Source organism: Lathyrus oleraceus, chromosome 5 (assembly GCF_024323335.1).
Source record: "Lathyrus oleraceus cultivar Zhongwan6 chromosome 5, CAAS_Psat_ZW6_1.0, whole genome shotgun sequence".
NCBI classification, from domain to species: domain Eukaryota; kingdom Viridiplantae; phylum Streptophyta; class Magnoliopsida; order Fabales; family Fabaceae; genus Lathyrus; species Lathyrus oleraceus.
In genome coordinates this window covers 483,419,062-483,439,491 of record NC_066583.1, presented here as the reverse complement: position 1 = coordinate 483,439,491, position 20,430 = coordinate 483,419,062, and the positions used below count along the sequence as shown (strand labels likewise).

The window sequence follows — 20,430 nt, the reverse complement described above, 5'->3', positions numbered from 1 at the left end:
CCAACCTTTAATCGGCTTCCTCAAGATGCATAAGATTATCTTCAATATTGATATCATTCTTTCAAGGAGCCTGTATCGTCTTATAATACGAATTGTCGAGAAGTCATGCAATTTCAAACTTAAATTCCCGATGAGCCATTTGATAGAGAAATCAAAATAGGACGGTGATCAGAAAACTTCAATCTCCATAGTTCATTGCTCAACGCTCTATCAAATTTCTCACATATAAGTTGACAACCATGATAATTAGGTCCTCTCCAAGTTTACTTCGGCCATATTATACCAAGGTCTAGGAGATTACACACATTAATTATTCCTCAAAAAATATTACACCTCCGACTGGACACCATAGTAAACATTGTTAGGAGCAAGTTAATGAGGTTAACTTCAAGACACAATCTAGCACATTTCCCATGCTCGTGCTACAAGGTATTTTTGTTAACTTTCATTGTTCTTCCAACACGATTACCAACAAAGAATAATACATTTGCATCATAGTACTCAATACGTAATTCAAATATACGAATCCAAACAATCACATTCTCAATTTTATCATTTGTTAGATGGAAGACAGGGTTTCATTTCTTCGCTGTTATATATTAATCATCTATGAACCATGGCCCATACGAATGAGATAAATTCTTATCATCTTTACACGTAAAATCAATATGGTAGTATCATTACTCAAATGAATAACACCAATTACACCTTTTCAGACCCACATTTGCTTCAAACGCGTTTCTAGGGCCTTGGGACCAATTTTGCTTCCCAACAACTTCACAATCACTGATTTCCTCAATGGATGATGAATTTGCCTCTCTTCAAATATATAGAAAACAAAAGTTGAACAATCATATTCTCCTATACGACATTCCTCCTCCTTCATCCCTTCCCCCTCTTCCATGTCCTCTTTATCAACACCATCTTCCTGATATTCGTCTTCCTCGTCCTTGTTTCCACTCTACCCTATAACCATATCCTTATATGATCTTGCTCCATTGTTCTCAACTACTTGCATATCAATCACATCAACATAATTTTTTGGTTGAGATGAGGTCTTAGAGAAGACCCGATTTCTGTCATCTTCCTTGTACTTCGCTCTCGTAGATCTTGTCCATCTTTTGATCTCATAGAATTCTCACTCATTGGCTTATCAGGCATCTTCAATTTCAATCTTTTTTTTTCTATCAAGGAAGCGAGGGTCAAAATCAGCAGAAAGAGAATCGTTGAGTTTACCTTCAAGTTTGCGTTGAATCTTGAGATATTTTAGACTCTTTTTTATCTGTTATGTATTGTAAAAACATTACTAGTATGCATTTGATTTAAGATATCAACCTTTAAATAAATTAGTTGATATATCTAACTTTAACATTATTTGTACCAGTATGAAATTTTTTCACTTTCCTAAATTAAATGTCACCATAAAAAAAGTTCTTCTTAACTTTTTTTTTTAAAATAAAATTAATATTTTATTAGAAAATGGCTTAAAGGCTTTGGAAACAATTTTATTTGGCTTATGAAGAGAGGAATCTTCCTGCCACCTCCAAGTTGTACTTGGTAGGAATTCTAAAATAGAGTTATATTGAATTAATTCTAAGACTAAAACTACCTAATTTCTAGAATCTAAGTGTATTATCATTTTTTGAGAATTTCAACTAATACATGAGTTAAGGGATTAAAATCAATTAAGTTCTAATAATTACTATTAATTCTAATAGTTAATAACAAAGTTAAAATATATTTTAATGTGTCAAGAATGTGTATTAATATGGATGAACTAATAGGTGCTAAAATTGTATTAAAAGGTATGTCAAAAAATAATAAAAAAGAAAAGATCAAGAGAACAAATGATGTATAATTCTGAATTTAGTCCTATTTATCATACTAAGAATGCAACGAAAATCACGCACATCACATCACAAATCTTTAGTCAAAAGAACAAAGAAATTACTCACACTTGCAACCCCAAAATCCAACGAAAAGATATGGATTTTATTTTTATTTTTTTATAAGAAAACAAAACAATAAAAGTAAATGGAGAAGCAAAGCAAGAAAAGTAAATGACATCTCTCCCCTACACTTAAAACACATATTGTTCTCAATGAAATAATCAAGAATAAAATAAAAGAGAGGAGAGAGAGGAAAGAACACATCCGATGAGTCAATGAAGATAGATGACTGCATAAATAGTCTTTCCCACTAAGAGCTCTTCTACATTTTCTTCTTCGAATGTGGGGCTTTCATGAAATAGTTTAAGGAGGTGTCCATTAACATTGAAAGTTTTATCAATGCCTTCGATTTTTATTTCAGGATCAAATAACATTCTTCTATATGTAAAAATTTCGAATGGGCAAGTGGTCTTCTCTTTATCCTATAGTGCAATATATATCTCATTTTTCACAATATTTAAAATCAAGGGGTTAAGTCGCCTTTGGGGTTTCCTCACTGCCTATGCTCCATATTCAAGTAGGGTCTGATGCATACACATCGATGAGCTAATACCAGGAATCCCATTCAAGGTTCATCCAATTGCCTTTTTATGTTCCCTCATTACATGTAACTTATGTTCTTGTTCATATTCAAGTTTAGAGGAAATTATTAAAGAAATTTTTTCATTAAACTTAAAAACACAGGGAGTGGCTTTAGCTCTAAAGCAAGTGGTTGCTCAATGAATGATAAAGTTTTTGCAGAAAAGGACTACATTTACATCTATAACATTAAATTTGTCATTAGAAATCTCATAATAAATATTAGTAGAAATATCACCTTGTAAAGCAGCTTCAATTTTAGTGCAAACTGACAATTAGTGACTATTAGTACAAACATCACAAATATAAATGTCATTAAAATCAAACAAAGAAGGGAAATCAACAAAAAGTGAATCAGATGAAGCAAATTGTCTTAAAGTTCTAATTTGACAAGCCATGATACAATTATCAAATTAACACATAACCAAATAAGATCAGAAAACACCGCAATGCAATAATTACGAAAATACCAACAATGTCCATTTGAGAAAAAGAATGAAAAAATAGAAAAATGATTAAAATAAAATCTAAAAAAAATGAAAATATGACTAAAAATCAAATCAAATCAAATAAAATATCGAATCTACAATTTGTTTTTGATCTTTTTGAGAACATGAAAATAGAAAATAAATCAAATAAAATAGAAAAATGAGAAACTTGCGATTTTGAGGGTCAAAACCCATTAGATGTTTTTTCAAAGGGAGTAACATTATTTGATTTTTTAGAAAAATTCGAAGCAATTCAAAATAGTAGCTTACAAAATAACTTGATAGACTAAGATATTTACCACTATACTACAACCCTGGAAATCAACAAACAAAAAACAAAAAACAAACAAAAAATAGCTAACAATACTCTAAATTAGGATTCTAAAATTGGCTAAAATTAACAGAGAGTCTCCGGCAACGGTGCCAATTTAATCTGCTGTCGCACACGGGTCAAAACGAGTTAATAAAATATAGTATACGGAAGTGACACTTGGGTCGTATCACAATGAATCTTTGTTAAATTAACGAACTAAATGAAAAGAATGAAATTTAGGTTTTCGATTAAGTTTATGATTAAAAGAAACAAATATGATTAACGAGTTAATCTATCAGTTCAGTTTCTTACTTATCATTGATTACTATTTTACCAATTATCCAAGTAGATTCGATTCCTCTTTAATTAAAGTATCGATCAAACAAGCACAATAAATAATATATGAATTACATTTGTATTTACCGAATTAAGCAGACAGTTACAGATAGAGCGAATAAACGAAAAAACTAAGTTTAATTGTGATTAAAAATGGGAACATGCATCAATTGAAATTAATTAATCCTACTCTATGAATTACGAACTAAAAATTGAAAGGAAAATAAATTGAATTGGAAAATATATAACCTCAAAGTTTATAGAATCCTAAAATAATAGATCAACCGAAGGTTTAACCTTCCATGGAATTTATTCGTCTAATTGTTATTTCGTGAAAAAAAAAAACAGAATCCCTAACATAACCTGCGGTTTTAGTTTAAGTATTACAAGGAGTTCGGACCCTAATGAAAATCGACCCGAAAAAACATAAAAACCAGCCCAAAACTAGTTATTTGATTAATTTTGATGATAAAACGAATTATTCGACCCTTTTGAACTCCAAATTAGATGTTTACTTCAACATGAAACTTGTAGCTTATTCTTTCAGCTTTCCAACATATATTAGAACTTGTCAATCCGATTCTCGTAACTTAAGTTATGATCTATAGTGCAAGAAGGTGTCAAATTACTGCTTATTTAGAAAATAAATACTCGAATTAAAATAAAAGCATAAATAAGGTAAACTTAGGAAACACACTCAAAACTCGAATCAAATAACTAGTTTTGGGCTGGTTTTTATGTTTTTTCGGGTCGATTTTCATTAGGGTCCGAACTCCTTGTAATACTTAAACTAAAACCGCAGGTTATGTTAGGGATTCTGTTTTTTTTTTCACGAAATAACAATTAGACGAATAAATTCCATGGAAGGTTAAACCTTCGGTTGATCTACTATTTTAGGATTCTATAAACTTTGAGGTTATATATTTTCCAATTCAATTTATTTTCCTTTCAATTTTTAGTTCGTAATTCATAGCATAAATAAGGTAAACTTAGGAAACACACTCAAAACAGTAAAATAACAGTCACAAATCATAAAAAATCTCTTAGCACAAAGTAAAATATGGTGTATTAAAATACACAGATCACCGTCCATGTCTGATAAGATGTGCTCAAATCTGGCTGTAACTCATCCGTATAGGGCGTCTGAAGCCAATGCATGTTTTAAAAACACTAGTTGTTTGTAAAGTACACATGGAGTTTGATCACACATAACTTAGTTAACTGTTTTGTGTGGTAACACTTAGAAGGCGCCAATACAAATTATCTTGTATAACCTAGTTTAGGGCAAACTTGATATGGTTGACTAAATATAACTTTAAAAGTGGAGCATATGTTAGGGTATGACCTAGTTGGATGGAGCTAGCATGACTTGAACTATCAAGTAAATGTTGAGGTAAGACCTTGTAAGTGAGTCTGTACTAAATAAACAACCTAGTTCTTAGGTAGGACCTGAATATGCGAGATGAAAGGGTATGATATGAACAATCAAACTATTGTTGAAGTATGACCTGCTTAATTGAAGTTAGCTCATTTGACTTAAACAATCAAGCTAGTTTTGAATTACGACCTGGCTGGATCGAATGAGATGACGTGACTTAAAAAAAAAGTTAAGGTAAATGTAGGATATGATTGGAGATTTGCAATAAAAGAAAACTATTATGGTAAATAACATGCTTATAAAAAAAACTTTTGTGTAAAAAAAATGCTTATAAAAAACTATAAATAATATAAATTGAACCGAAAAATAAATAAAAATAGAAAATGAAATGTAAGAGCAAAATTCACATCCATTCCACAGATTTGAAAACAAACGAGAAATACACAAAAACCAACCACGAAAACTTCACAATTCAAATTGAGTCCCGCTAAATAATTTAACTGCAACCTCTTTCTTCTTCATTTCTTCAATTAACGTATACACACTCGACCCCCTTTCAGAAACCTCAAATTTAGGGTTAGGGTTTTGGTTCTTCACCCGCACAGCCATGGAAGCCGCAGTTATCGACGCCGGTTCCAGTCTCCTCAAAGCCGGTTTCGCAATTCCCGATCAAACTCCCGCCATGGTAATACCAATAACAGCTTTGATTCTGATTTTCTTTTCATCAAAACAGAAATTCGAGTTTCTTAGTTATGGTTGTTGTTTTTGATGTTTGTGTTTGTTGTGGTTCAGATTATTCCTAGTCAGATGAAACGAATGGTTGATGATAAAGGATCAGTTGGTGATAATGGTAATGGTCAGTTAGTGGTGGATGATGTTGCGGTGGAGCCGGTGGTGAGAGGTTATGTTAGAGATTGGGATGCTATGGAGGATTTGTTGAATTATGTTTTGTATTCTGGTCTTGGATGGGAAATTGGAAATGAAGGTCAAATTCTGTTTACGGATCCACTTTGTACCCCTAAGGTATTTGATTTTAGGAGTTTGTTCTTTATTTGTAAGGCTTATTTTTTTATTATCTTATTTTCAGCTTGTTGGAAATTTGTTAACTGCAATGCGAACTTGCAAATTGTTTTGTTCAATGAAGCACATACACCACCAGTCCACCACAACTGTGACACATAGAGGCCGATAAGAATTTGAGAAAACTGAAGTTATTTGAGTGTTACCGCATGTTGTTGTTGTGTCAGTTTCAAACATCAATACTGCTTCTGACACTGGACACCCCATCAGTTTGGAGTTTAAGGGCTATATATGTTTTGTTCCTGCTTTGATGAGACTGTTTTGGGCTTTAGTGACAGATGCTACCGATTTAAGATTGTGAAAATAAGTTATTATGGTTACTGTTTAGTGTCTGGTCATGTTTGTCCATCTTGCAAACATAATACTCCCTCTTGTTCCAAATTATAAGTCACTTTGCATAAAAAAAATTGGTCCCAAATTATAATTCACTTCATAATTTAAATGCAATATTAATGATATTTTTCCTATTATACCTGCATCATTTATTACTATTTCTTTTTTTAATTCTTTAACTTTCTCTTTCATACGTAATAAATGAAGGACAATATTGTAAAGTAATACTTCTTCCGTTCCTTTTTAAGTGTCATTTTTTGACTTTTTACACGTACCAAGAAAGCTAATTATTATTATTATTTTTTAAACAATAATTCTCATTTTTTCTATAATACCCTTAATTATATTCTACGTTCATTTTACTTTTTCTCTCTCTGTAATAATTACATAGGGGTAATTTTGACAAAAGTGCATTTAATACTACCTTGAATTCTACAAGTGACAATTAAAAAGAAACACAAATTTATCAAGAAAGTGACACTTAAAAAGGAACGGAGGGAGTACATAATATCTCTTCCCCATACAATATTAATTACGTTTCTTGTGAAATGCCCAAAACGTCTTATAATTTGGGACGGAGGTAGTATTACTTTTAAGTTCCGTCTATAAGTATCAAAATATGATTCAATATCTATGCAAAATCTGTTAACATAGTTAGTGTAATAGTTATAGTTTTTTTAACAATAATTTTGGACTAAAGCTAACGGACTTGATTCAAATTAGTATTTATTTACACCTTTTATCCAAACAGGGTTTTGAGATGCATCATGGGATTGTGTATGTGTTCTTGTGTATTATACCATTTGCCTCCTTGGTTATCTTGCTGTATTATGGTGATCCTAGATAATTTTGATATCATATTTATGTATGTTTTCTTCTTTTGAATGTTAATGTTTATGATTTATATTTATCCAACTAGGCGTTGAGTTGTTTGTGCGGTCTTTCCTTGAAAATTAAATTGGGGATGAAGATAGTTTTCTTTTGATGTGCATTTTTATACATATAATGTGTGTGTTTTAATGGTTTATCTTTTAAAATGTGTATTTTTATTATTGTATTTCAGGCTAACAAAGAACAGTTAGTGCAACTGATGTTTGAAACATTCAACATATCAGGGTTTTATGCCTCGGAGCAGGCAGTGTTGTCACTCTATGCTGTGGGAAGGATCTCTGGATGCACGGTTGATATTGGTCATGGAAAAATAGGTATCCATATTTGAAGGAACAGGGATTTCAAGATTTTTAGAATTTATGAATAAGTATTGCATTTAATTGTTGGTTTGTTTGATGTGCTTCCTATATGTCAATCATAAAGTTGGGTTATAGTGAAAGGGTTTTAAAAAAAGAAAAACAAACTAATTTAAGTTTCATATTTAAATCACATCTTTTTGGGTATTTTCTATTTATCAAACTAAATAACAGATATCGTTTATGATATAGAATTATCTTCACATGGTGATGGTGGTAACTTGAAAGACAAACAGTTCTGATATACTTTCTTTACAGTGGTTCAAGTAGCCATTCTAATGAAGTTCTAATACCTAATGCTTGTTACATGAATGGATGACCGAGTGTTTTTTCTGTCAGTTTTACTATGCTCTAGATATTACCGTTTTTTCTGTCTAAATTTATCTTATTTGGATTTTGTATCCAGATATTGCTCCAGTTATTGAGGGTGCTGTCAACCACATTGCCTCAAGAAGATTTGAGTTTGGAGGTACTGATCTAACTAATTTTCTGGCTCAAGAACTAGGCAAGTCCAATCCGCAAGTGAATATCAGTGTGTCTGATGTTGAGAAAATCAAACAGCTATACTCATGTTGTGCTGAAGATGACTACGCTTATCTGAAGACGAAAGATTATTGTCCTGTGGAGACACATACCCTTCCTGATGGACAGGTCCACCTTTTGATTCTGTTTTCTTTAATAGTTATGACTTAATATGACAATCGCTCATTTACTTGTTCCTGATTTTGTGTTTGGTTGGTTCTAAAATCAAGTTAATGCTCATCTAGATCCTACAATTGGTAATTTAACACTGGTTATGGTAGTGGGAAGCAAATAAAAAGGGAGGTGATGATGAGTTGACTAATTAAGGCGAGAGCAGGGTTTGTTTTTTTGTTGCCGTTCTTGATTTAAACAATGCCTAAACAGAAGAGAGGAGGCGGTTGACGTTTGTTACTTTGGATTGCATTTATTTTACTCCTTATCAACATCAAACTTTATGTTTTTGGCTGGTCATGAGGATTTTTCTATCTTCTAATGTGTCTGATCAAGATTTAGGTTATTTAAGATTCTATTTTAGTTATTTGAATTGAAATATGAAACAACAAGTTGCAAGTCCCAAGCTCTTTTTCTTTTGTGTCTAGATGTGGTGAGGAAATTATCATTTGGGGAAAAAAGTTGAAGATTGCTTCAGGTCTAAATCTGTTTCTTCTTTACATGGAAGTAACTGAATATTGACGGATAGTTATATAGCAGTTTGTAAAAACTTTTCGGTCTCTAGTAGGTTTGTGACCATAGCCATTCCAGAGGAAGAATGTGGTTAATCCAACCTGAAACATGTAATTTTTTATTTGATCAATTATAGCAAGTTATCAGTTTCATACACGTAGAACAATATTATCATAGAGATGACAGACCTTTGCCTAACTTTCTTGTGCAGGTGATAACAATTGGAAGAGAAAGATATACAGTTGGTGAAGCTTTATTCCAGCCAAGTCTATTGGGTTTAGAGGCTCATGGCATTGTAGAGCAGCTTGTGCGTACTATTTCAACAGTGACATCTGATAATCATAGGCAACTTCTGGAAAATACTGTAGTTTGTGGTGGCACTTCTTCTATGACTGGTAAACAATTATTTCTGTTAGTTCTTATCTATCAAGTACAAGTTTGATCAAATCTTCAATTCTAATCTGTTACATTTTTTCTTCTTTTTTAATTCAAAGCACGGTCGACATGTATTTTATCTCTGCATTTAACTTTTTACTAAATGGAATCACAATTTTCTACTTAGTGTATGGGGGTCATATTCTTTGTTAAATTGCAGTGCAATGCCACTGAATATTGGGCCAATAAGATTATTTTTTATTTAGCCTATGAAAATATAACATTTAAGTTGTTTTATTCACTATTTAAATTTTAATAATTTTTACAGGGACTAAACACTATTTAGTCTAGTGTGCTTTTAGTTGCTCATTGGTGGCTAAAAGTTCATGATTCTACAAGGATTGAATTTTTATTTTAAAATAGGTACTAATTACAAATGTAAGTTCTATGATTTTCAATAAAAAGAGGTAAAAGAAATAATAAAGATTTTGAATAAATATTAGGATTTATATGATTTATTTATGACTATGATTTTGAACGAAGACTACACACCAACCTACATTTACTCTAAATACAAGACTGGAAATCATAATTAATTAGAAAAACAAATCATGATGATAAATCAAGATGTATGGAAACTATTTTTATATTAGAGACAATCTAAGATAAGAAATTAATCCCATAAGATAGTATAAGATACCATTAGATGATCTACAATATTTATTAAGCAGAATGATGATTGGACTAACTTAAACTCTCTTTACTAGTTACTACTACAATTGATCTTGGTATAATAGGAGAAAGAATAGAGCAATGCTCTAGAAACAGTAATGAGAGTATTGAAAATAGTAGTGGTAAAATGAATAGAAAGGTAAATTGAAGTCTACGTCCTTCTTCATCACAGCCTGAGCAAGAAAGGCACGTGAGTGATTTTATGTTATATATCTCTAATAGCTGGTGTGGTGATGACATTATATGTTATTGTTCAAAAGTTCATATAAAAATAAAAATAAAAAGGCCAATTCAACCATCAGTCCCTTTGGTTCATGATCAGATTTCTAGGTTTTGAATATCTTATGGTTGACTGGACTGGAATAAGCAAGGTAGTTAAAATCGAGATTTTGTGCAAAATCGGAAAGGGGAAGTAAAATCCTAAATCGGGGAATTGTAACGCTAGTTGTAAGATTAAACAAAATTCTGAAACATATATATGCATATAAAATAGCATTAGTAGGACATAAAACCTTAATCACTTGAAATACCTGTGTAAATTTAAATTCTTAAGCATAGCTCACAAATAAGATCATAAAAACCAAATACTTACATAAACTTAAATTTATTCATAAGCTTACTTGCAGAATACAGAGAATACTTATGAAAACTAGGTTATGGTCTATATATTAATGATCCATGGATCATTGACGAATACAGAGAATACTCATTGGTCTCGGTACATCTGTTCGATCCCAAAACCACAAGCTATTCAGATTAAAAAAAATAGAAATAGGGGAATATAGTCAAATGTGTACCTCTTTTCCGTTGGATGTGGATGTTGTGTTGGATGTGTGGTAAGATTAGACAAAATTATATAAAAAATGAAAATGTTCGAGGGTGTTGGGGTAGCAGTAGCACTTATAATGGAGAAGATGGTGGAAAATAGACTTAGGTGGTTTGGGCATGTAGAGAGAAGATCCACCGTAGATTATGTGGTATGGAGAGTAGATCAGATGGAGAGAAGTCAAACAATTAGAGGAAGAGGAAGACTTAGAAAAACTATAAGAGAAGTTATTAAGAAAGATGTCAAGATTAACGATTTGGAAAGAAACATGATCCTGGATAGAACATTATGGCTAAAGTTGGTCCATGTAGCGGACGACCTCACTTAGTAGGATAAGGCTTGGTTATTGTTGCCGTATAACTTTTCTGTTGCATGTAGTTATCAAGAGGCAATTATTCTGTTTTCACTTTATTCTTCACTGCTTGATTACCTCATAGTTATGTTTATCGTCTTAACCATGTGTTAATGTTGATTTTGTGTGTTCTATTCATATTTGAAGTACTGTTCTGTTTTACAATATTAAAATCAATCTGAATCTTAGGGCTGTTCATGGTATGGTTCATGGAAAAAACCGAACTGAACCGAAACAAATTAGTAAAAATTTACTCGAACTGAACCGGACCATTTCAATTTACTTCGAACTGAACCGAACCATAATCATTGGTTTGATATACCGTTTTGAAATTCCGAACCGTACCAAACTGTTAGAAGTTAAATTTTCCCAAACGAACAATTTATTAAAGAACCGAACTGTTAAACTATTTTAAAAAAAAATTTATAAAAAAAAATTAAAACATGTTTTTAGTATTTTTCATTTTCATTTTCGGTTCAGTTCGGTTACAGTTTCAGTTTGGTTCGGTTTCAGTTTCGGTTCAGTTCTATAACTGTTTGTGCAATATGGTTTGGTTCACTAACCAAACATAATGGTTCGGTTATTTTAACTTCAGTTCGATTCGGTTCGGCGGTTCAGTTCAGTTCATGGTTTTTTTGAACAACCCTACTGAATCTAAAGGTGGAATGTAGTGGTGTTCTGTATGATGATGTTTGAACTTTGATGCTACTTCATATGGTATTATGTTTTTTCTCGCCAGCAAGTATATCTCTATTGTCTAATCTATCAGTTGATTCACTACGGTCATGATACGACTAGGGCCATCTCAAATCAATCTAACCTCTTTCTTCATGAGGATGCTGTTTGTTTTACTTTTACATTCTAACATGCTCATGTTTCTTCTTGCTGCAGGTTTTGAAGAGAGATTTCAGAAGGAATCTTTGCTAAGTTCATCTGCTGTTCGACCTACCTTGGTTAAGGTAATTTGATCTAGTTTCAATTAGCTTCTACCTTGTAACTGTAAGAACTTCTCAATTAAAATAAGTATGGTTTTTCACCTTATATGACAAACCCATCTTCAACAAATTTGAAATTATTGCAAGATTTTTTAACTTTGCTTTCATAAATGCTTATGAATAAGTTTATCTGAAGTGATGACTTGTAGTCTTGTAAAGTACATAGCATGCATCATAGGCATTATAGTCTTTGTAATTGTTCAATATTGTCCTATGAGGCTATAACCTCTGCATAATCTTTATCATTTTTCATCGACTAATTTTTGTTTTTGTTGGTGGATAATATCTGGTTCATTACAGCCTCCAGAATATATGCCAGAAAATTTAACCATGTATTCTGCATGGGTGGGAGGCGCTATACTCGCCAAAGTAGTTTTTCCTCAAAATCAGCATGTAACTAAGGCAGATTATGATGAAAATGGACCTTCCATTGTTCACCGGAAATGCTTCTGAAAGAACGCTTCTGCACAATATCATCATCGAACAACGAGTTCATACACACTTGTGTTTAGATTAGATCATGTGGTAGGCCTTCTGTTGACTTCAGATTCTAAATGCCAGTCTTGCTAGATGTCCAGGTACTTGTATTGTATAAACTTCAACCCTATACAGTGGATCTCCATTCATTAAACTCAGTTTATTTCCGCTTACCAGTGTTTAGGCACCAAATCTAGACGATTTCTGTAAAATCTGGGTCTGAAAAATGTGTAAGGTACAACAATAGCAGCTTGCTTATCTAGTAATGAGTAGAAAACATGAAAAAGCAAGAAGCTCCAATTTAGAGCATTAGCCAGACACGCATCTTTTAGCCCCTTGGACACAGAAACAAACAGAGGCTATGTTTGGTCCTCTAACATCTATTTGCACAGTTTATACAATTTCACCTCTAACAAACAACATTTTGCTTGTAACTTATAAGCCATATTTCAACAACGGTTATAGTCTTAGCTTATCACACATATTACATATACCTCAAATGCCTGTAACATAACACATACATACCTTAAATTTCTGGGATGCAAAATATTTTTTTCAGATTTAATTTTTATTTTCAAAAAACTATTTTTTATTTTAAAAAAATCTTTTTTATTTTTCATAATAAAATGTATTTTTTAATTTTCAATTTTTTTTCTTCTTTTCACTCAATAGTTTTTCTTCTTTTTATGAAAAACTTATTCCTATAATTAAATTTAAATCAGTTTATAAAAGAAATTGGTTATCAACTAGTTTTAAATTGAATTAGAATTTTTTAAATTAAATAGTTAAGTTCATCAACTATTTAAGTGGTTCAATTTTTTGTATGGTGCAATACAATTCAGTTTAATAATATAATTGGATTAATCATAATTTTGCACACATTTACTTTAAATCAACCGATGCAATGCCACAATTGTAGAAAAAGAGAAACTATTATAAGATCAAAAGTAACCAACACAAATCCCAACATTCCTCTTTTCCTCCTCAGTCCCCATTTCTACCTCTCTAGTACACACCAAAACACATTAAGTGCTTATTTTAGTTTTATTTACTCACATAAGCACTAAAGGGACTGCTCAGGAGAATTTTTTGAAAACAACTCATGTTTTAACATGTCCATAACCTGTTTTCATCTTATTGTCATACTCCAGGATACTTTCTAAAAATAGCTTATACATAAGCATTTATATAATAAGCTCTTATGCTTTAAGAGCTTAATTAAACTAATTATCGAAACAAAAACTAAAATTTCTAAACCTAAACCAGTTAACCAAGAAGACCATAGTATAGAACAGCTACCGTAGACAAGACACCTTTGTTGAGTATATTTTTTTTAATTTTCTATTATTTTAAATGTACATCATTCGATCACTATTATAAATAAATTTGACTTTTTAAATATATTTTTTAATTTTCTATTGCCTTGAATGTACACCCTCCTGTCACTATTACAAGTAAATTTGACTTTTTTAATACATTTGACAATTAATGTATCTAGTTTATATATGACTTAAATACATTAACTTCAAATATACCAAAAAAAAGACAAATTTATTTATAATAGTGACTAAAAGAAAAGATGTATAGAACTAACACGAGAAAAAAAATTAAAATTCATATAAATTTGAAATAAAAGTGTTCTGCTCAATATAGGATTTTGAACCATATTCTATTAGATTCTGAATGAGAAATCAAAATGAAAGAGTTTGTCAATAAACCTTGTCGCTGACCTGTTTTCCGACCATTGTTCCACCCAGCAAAATACTACAAAACCTCCTCAGCGTCAACACAAAAAATCACATATTACTAACCAAATATTCAAATTGTTCGAAACGAAAAATCCGACAGATTCATTAAGAAAGTCATGCGACGAGGAGCAAAGAAACGATGTTAGTTTTTTTGTTAATTCGATGGTCAAAAAGAGGGAAAAAAAAGCTGATGACGACTAAGTTTTTATTTTTGGAATGAGACATAAATATATAAACACGCATGAATGAAAGAAACGATGTTAGTTTTTTTGTTAAGTCTCGGTGGCCGAAAAAAGAGAAAAAAAAGCTGATGACGACTAAGTTTTTATTTTTGGAATGAGACATAAATACATAAACACGCATGAATGAAGAAACATTATTTTCATTATTTTCATTTTTGAAATGGTAGGGTTTGATGTTAAAAAAGAAAAAGTTAAAAGAAAGAAGTCAAAAAATCAAATCATATATTAAAAATCCATGTGAACTGTCATGTAGACAGTTAGTTAACATTTTTATTTTTTTGAAAATTTAATAGAAATGACTAATTAAGATAATAGAATAATTTTAAAGAACTAATATAGTATTTTTTAATTAAAAAACTAATGAATTCATTAAACTTATTAAGCCTATAATTTATAAAAATACTAGTTTATTTTAAAATCTCCTTACATGTAGTTTCAGATTACAAAACTACATAAAAATGTATAAAGTATAATGAGGCTGTGAAAAGAAATTCACTATTTGCTTGTCAAAAACTTAAACAATATTTATTGAACTGAAAATTACATTTGCTTGTCAAAAACTTAAACAATATTTTATGTTTAAATTATTCATCATTGTTTTTTTTTCACAATATTTTTTGGCCAACAAGAATATTTAAGCCTTTGTGCCTAATTCTGAATAACTGACTTGTATATACACAAACCCTAATAATTCAATTCTTCCTTCTTTTTTCAAGGTTGACATTTAGGAAAAAACCTTCCACTATTTGAATATCTAACATTTTCACATTTTGCAATTGTTCCATCATTGCCTTCTGGTGTTAAAACCACATCCTGCAAATGAATCCCTTTGCATGGAACAGCTTTGCTGCATTCAAGTTTGATTGCCACTTCTGAGGCACTTGTTCCTCTTATGTTTTCATAAACCACATTGCTCAATTGCACTGCAGAATCCTACAATTCAACAAATCACAATCAATTCAAAATAATTTTGATTAAAGTTTAATATTTTTAATAGTTACAAATAATAACAAATTTACCTGCTCTTGACATTCTGTTTCTTGGTCACAATAATTTTGATCTATGATTATGGGATTTGACACATTATGCATAACTATGTTGAGAAATTTTATGTTTTTTGCATAGCCAGAGCCTCCCTGATGAAATTTCATTATATTAAAGAAAAATAAGTATGATTAAAATCTAAAAAACGATAAAACCATTACTTTAAACAATATATTATAATAAATGGTAAATGTGTTTTCACCATTATTCATAAAGAATTATACCATCCTTAATGTGATGTCATTCCATGAAAAACAAATGAAAAATCAAACTGTTTGTTGGTTCAAATTAGTTAAGAAGAAGGACTAAAAAAAGTTGAGCAAACTGGTTTTTATAATATAAAATGTTGTTGACATGTTTGAAGTAATAAGGTTAGGAATTGGTGGAATTTGTAAACTTGCCAAACTTGGTTAGTTAAAGTATCTCAACTCAAACTTTATGTTTATGTTTAGTTAGAAATAATAATCAACCAAAATAAACTTGCTTATACTTCTTCTACTTAATCGCGCGAATTTGAATCCACTGAAATATTATTATTTATTTAAAAATAAGTAAAATTTTAATCTTTATATTATTAAAAAAAAATAATAGTTGCAAATGAATAATAGTTTCTCACAATTATAATCACCATTGATTTAAAAAGTTTTACTGTCAATGAAAAACACGTATATAATTGAATCATGAAAATATTTTAATATATTTTTTTTAATATAATAAATATATATTTTTATGTTGGTCAAAAAAATTTGACTTTAACAAAAAGAACTTTTACAAATTTTGAGTGCACTATTACTTCATTTATCAATTAGTCAACTTCCCAATATAATAGTGCTAATGCACCTAAATTGGCCCTAAAAAATTAACTTAGTGGGTAAATTCAATTCCATATTCTATACTTTATATTATAATAGTGACCCTTAATTTATTGTATTAAACCGTTTCAAAGTTGTAAAATGCTTAATTAATTACCTGCCAAGTCTTAATTCTAACTCCATTAGTGCTTCCTGTTAGTGTGGCTCTGTTCACTTCCACATTGGACACTTGAGCTTCTGAATTATCTTTTCCTAAGCTTCCAATGCTAGGTAAATAATAATAATCGAAGTAAAATAAAAAATAATAATAATAATACATCAACATTTTTGACCAATCAATATAAAATTAAATTTTGAAAAAATAATTAATCAAAAGAATTATGAACCTTATTCCATGCCCTGGTCCACATATGATATCTGTAGCTCTAATATTTTTGGACCCACTTACTATTGAAATGCAATCATCACCTTCAATTAAATAAATAGTGAGAAAGAATATTAAAATTATTTAAATTTCTCAAAAATAATTTTATAATATAATATATATTAAAATATGATATTATAAGTAAATTTAACTTTTTGATATATTTGACTGTCAAATGCATAAAAAAATCAAATTTACTTAATCGGAGAATGTAAAATATTTTTACCTGTTCCAATGATACTGTTGGTTATGAGAACATTTTGTGAGTGAGTAACATGAAATCCATCAGTGTTGGGGCTATCTCCTGGTGCTCTGATTATAAGATTTGAAGCCCAAACATTATTGCAATTCTGAATCCTTATATGCATTTGTTGTGCATTTTTGAACTTTAGGTTATTCAATTTCAAGTTATTGCATCCATCGAATGTCATAGCCTATAGATGAAAAAAAATTAATTAATTAAATAAACAAATATGGGAACAAAGCATGTAATAAAGGTTACAAAAATGCTTATGTAACTTACAGTTGGTGCTCCTTTGCATGGCTGTGAAACAAAAGGAGAGTAAAGAAATTAAGGTTAGTATTGGAAATTTCAATAAAGTTAAAATGATAAATATTTAGATATGGAATATTTTCCTAGTTGAAGAGAGAAAAAATATCCATATATTAATTATTAAAATGATTGAAAATAAATAATATTAAATGGTTATTCATAGATTCATATATATACACTATCCATAATTTAGAATATTTATATGGATATACATTCATCTTTTAAAAGAAAAAATGTTTAATTGCCAAAGGATTTTTGTAATAAGTAAAAAAAGAAAAAAATTAAGAAATGAAAAAAAATATTTTTCTAAATTAAACAAATAAGGCCGTTTAGTATCATTTCAAATGAAAATTTAATTTAATTTTTTTAAAAAATATTTCAACTCTTTGCTACAATTCTTTATGTATATCAAAATTTTAAAAAATCATTTAAAATTTAACTTATTTTGTGTAATTTCTTAAAAAAATATATATTTCTGAGATATTTAAAAAAAAATATTTTTAAGATTATATTATTTTTAAAAAGTTATGTATTTCAAACTAGTTTTTAATTTTTATAATGTATTTTTATGTTATTATATGTCAAAACTAATATTTTAATTTATAGAAAGTGAATTTAAAATGATTTTTACTATTTAAAAAAAAGTTTTCATAGACAAGGAAAGTATAATTTTTTTAAGCTAAAATAAAATACATAAAATTTATTTTAAAAAAAGCATATACATTTTTTAAAGGAAAAAAATAAAGAGTAATAGGAATTTGATGGTATATCATACAAGACTTTCATTGACTTTGCAAGAATTCTTCCACCATATTTTTCCATTTCCATTAATGCTTCCACCTCCATTAACTATGAGATTTGTGACATTCTCAAACTTAATCCATAGTGTCCTATCTTCTTCATATGCTGATATTTTAGGCCATGCTTTGATTGTTCCATAAATCTACCATAATGAAACAATGATTAAACAAAAACCATTACATCTATGAATAATTTTCATATATTTGAACCGTCTGATCTCAATTCAACTGTAGTTGATATAGTGAGACTATAAGAATGTACTGAGATTACAAATGCAATGAATATCTTATATTATCTTACCTTTATCGCGGTATTGCGTTGACATGGACCTGAAAATATTATTGGCTTTAGATGATAGACACTATTTCCAGGCACAACAAGAACTCTCCCATTAGAACATGTCTCATTCCATGCCTTTTCAAATGCCTATAATGCAAAAATGAGACACATGATTTTAAAAATCAGCATCAACATGTAGTTGTGACCGTAATATTGTGTCACAATCTTAATGAGACGTGACAGTAATAACTAGAATTTGATCAAATATATATAAATATATTTTGACTTTTTTTTCTAAAGTTACCTCGTTATCAATTTGTCCGTCGTTAGCTTTAGCTCCATAATCGTTGACATTAACAATTTTTTGAGAACGAGAAGGTGCGATAGACGGACGATGAGTCCTTGCCATGACACCAAATTGTTCATATTTTGGATTCATAAACCTCCCATGATTTGTTTGAAAATGTGTTTCTTCTAAGTAAGAGGCAAAACACAAGCCAAACGAGGCTAAAATGGTGAAAATTTGTAGATACATTATTCTTATGTTTTAAAGAAAATGAAGCAAAATGAAAAAGTTGTAAAGAAGATGATAGAGATATTTGAGGTAAATGACAAAGGAATAAGTGTCATATATTTATAGGAAGATTTGTAGCTTGGTTTTAAGAGAGAGAAAATGAGAATTGAATATAGAGAGAGAAAGGGAAAGAGAGAGTTGATTGTAGAAAAGAAACAAAGTTTTCTTAGGATTGAGATGCTTGAGACTTGGAAGAAAAACTAATGATGGGGTGATACCAGAATTTAGGAAACAAAATCAATTTTGGGTTAGTTATTTTATTGTTCTATCACTATGTGATTGTTTACCAATAATTCAAGCATTTTATGTGTTTCCACGTTGACCAGCTTTTAATACCTTAAACATTGTTTTTCTGATTGAAAGAGAATGAATTTGAATTTATGGTATTTATTTATTTATTTTTAAATGAAGAAATTCTTGCCATAGTTATTATTACGTACTTTATCTGAAGGATTGAGTTGAAATAGTTGATGAGATTTGCATATAATAACAAAAGTAAAGATCTGAATTTTATTATTCATGATTCAAATACTTTCTTTCTAATCAAATAGGATCGAACTCTTGATTGATATTTAATAGTTTTATTTAGTTGTTAACTTCTGGTTCATTTTAGAAGGAGTGTAAATGTAAGATTTGGCTTCTATAATTTTGGTATGAAGGTTATTTACTCCTTTTGATTAACGGAGATTTTTCTTCCAGTCAGAAAAAAGAAATAAATGATGACATTTGTAACATTAAAGCATTAATTTATAGAAAATTAAATTGGTATAACTGATTGATGTAAAATGTAGTTTTTACTATTAAGGTAATGACATATACAGAAAAAATTGGTTATTTATGTTTAAATCCAGTTTTGATCTCTTTGTTTGAAAGAAGGTTTTAATGATTGGTCCTCTATTATAAAAATATCGATTTTAATTCCTTAATTTTGATGATCTCTGTATTTATGTGATCCTTCCGTTTTTATATATGTGACTGATTAGAATAAAAAAATTATTTTTAATTATTTGTCATTGATGACTAAGATATTTTAATATTTAATAATATTTTTAACTAATTTAATATTTTAAATAATTTAAATTAATATTTAATTAATTAGAATTTTTGAAAAATATCCAAAGCATAAAAAGTGCATTTCATTGCAAAATATGCTTAACTTTCATCAAAAAAGGAAAGAGCACTATTACTGTCATCAACTAATTCTAGTCATTACCAACCTTCTTAAGTGCTGAAACAACGATGGTAAGAATGACATGAAGAGGAACTAATAGAGTGCATATTAGTAAA

The 20,430-nt window shown here is 29.7% G+C and overlaps 2 protein-coding genes across 2 annotated transcripts; one reads left to right on the top strand and one right to left on the bottom strand.

Annotated features, from left to right (window-relative positions):
- The first annotated feature begins 5,413 nt into the window (after window positions 1-5,413).
- Window positions 5,414-12,984, top strand: LOC127085595 (actin-related protein 7). The gene is made up of 7 exons (XM_051026107.1): window positions 5,414-5,728; window positions 5,836-6,066; window positions 7,520-7,661; window positions 8,110-8,354; window positions 9,121-9,304; window positions 12,086-12,153; window positions 12,490-12,984. The coding sequence occupies exons 1-7, from the start codon at window positions 5,651-5,653 to the stop codon at window positions 12,640-12,642; spliced, it is 1,101 nt and encodes a 366-aa protein (XP_050882064.1). The 5' UTR covers window positions 5,414-5,650; the 3' UTR covers window positions 12,643-12,984.
- A 2,226-nt stretch (window positions 12,985-15,210) lies between these two features.
- Window positions 15,211-19,184, bottom strand: LOC127085594 (polygalacturonase-2). The gene is made up of 9 exons (XM_051026106.1): window positions 18,874-19,184; window positions 18,591-18,716; window positions 18,265-18,432; window positions 17,460-17,480; window positions 17,163-17,370; window positions 16,899-16,980; window positions 16,670-16,778; window positions 15,676-15,792; window positions 15,211-15,589 (listed from the first exon to the last, which is right to left on the bottom strand). Exons 1-9 carry the CDS (start codon window positions 19,102-19,104, stop codon window positions 15,368-15,370), a joined length of 1,284 nt encoding a protein of 427 aa, XP_050882063.1. The 5' UTR covers window positions 19,105-19,184; the 3' UTR covers window positions 15,211-15,367.
- Between the last annotated feature and the right edge of the window lie 1,246 nt (window positions 19,185-20,430).

Coding starts and splice junctions, on each gene's coding strand:
- LOC127085595 (XM_051026107.1), top strand. CDS start 5,651: ATGGAAGCCGCAGTTATCGACGCCGGTTCCAGTCTCCTCAAAGCCGGT. Junction 7,662..8,109: donor TATTGGTCATGGAAAAATAG/GTATCCATATTT, acceptor TTTTGTATCCAG/ATATTGCTCCAGTTATTGAG. Junction 8,355..9,120: donor ATACCCTTCCTGATGGACAG/GTCCACCTTTTG, acceptor TTTCTTGTGCAG/GTGATAACAATTGGAAGAGA.
- LOC127085594 (XM_051026106.1), bottom strand. CDS start 19,104: ATGTATCTACAAATTTTCACCATTTTAGCCTCGTTTGGCTTGTGTTTT. Junction 18,433..18,590: donor AACGCAATACCGCGATAAAG/GTAAGATAATAT, acceptor TCATTATGGTAG/ATTTATGGAACAATCAAAGC. Junction 15,590..15,675: donor AAACAGAATGTCAAGAGCAG/GTAAATTTGTTA, acceptor GTTGAATTGTAG/GATTCTGCAGTGCAATTGAG.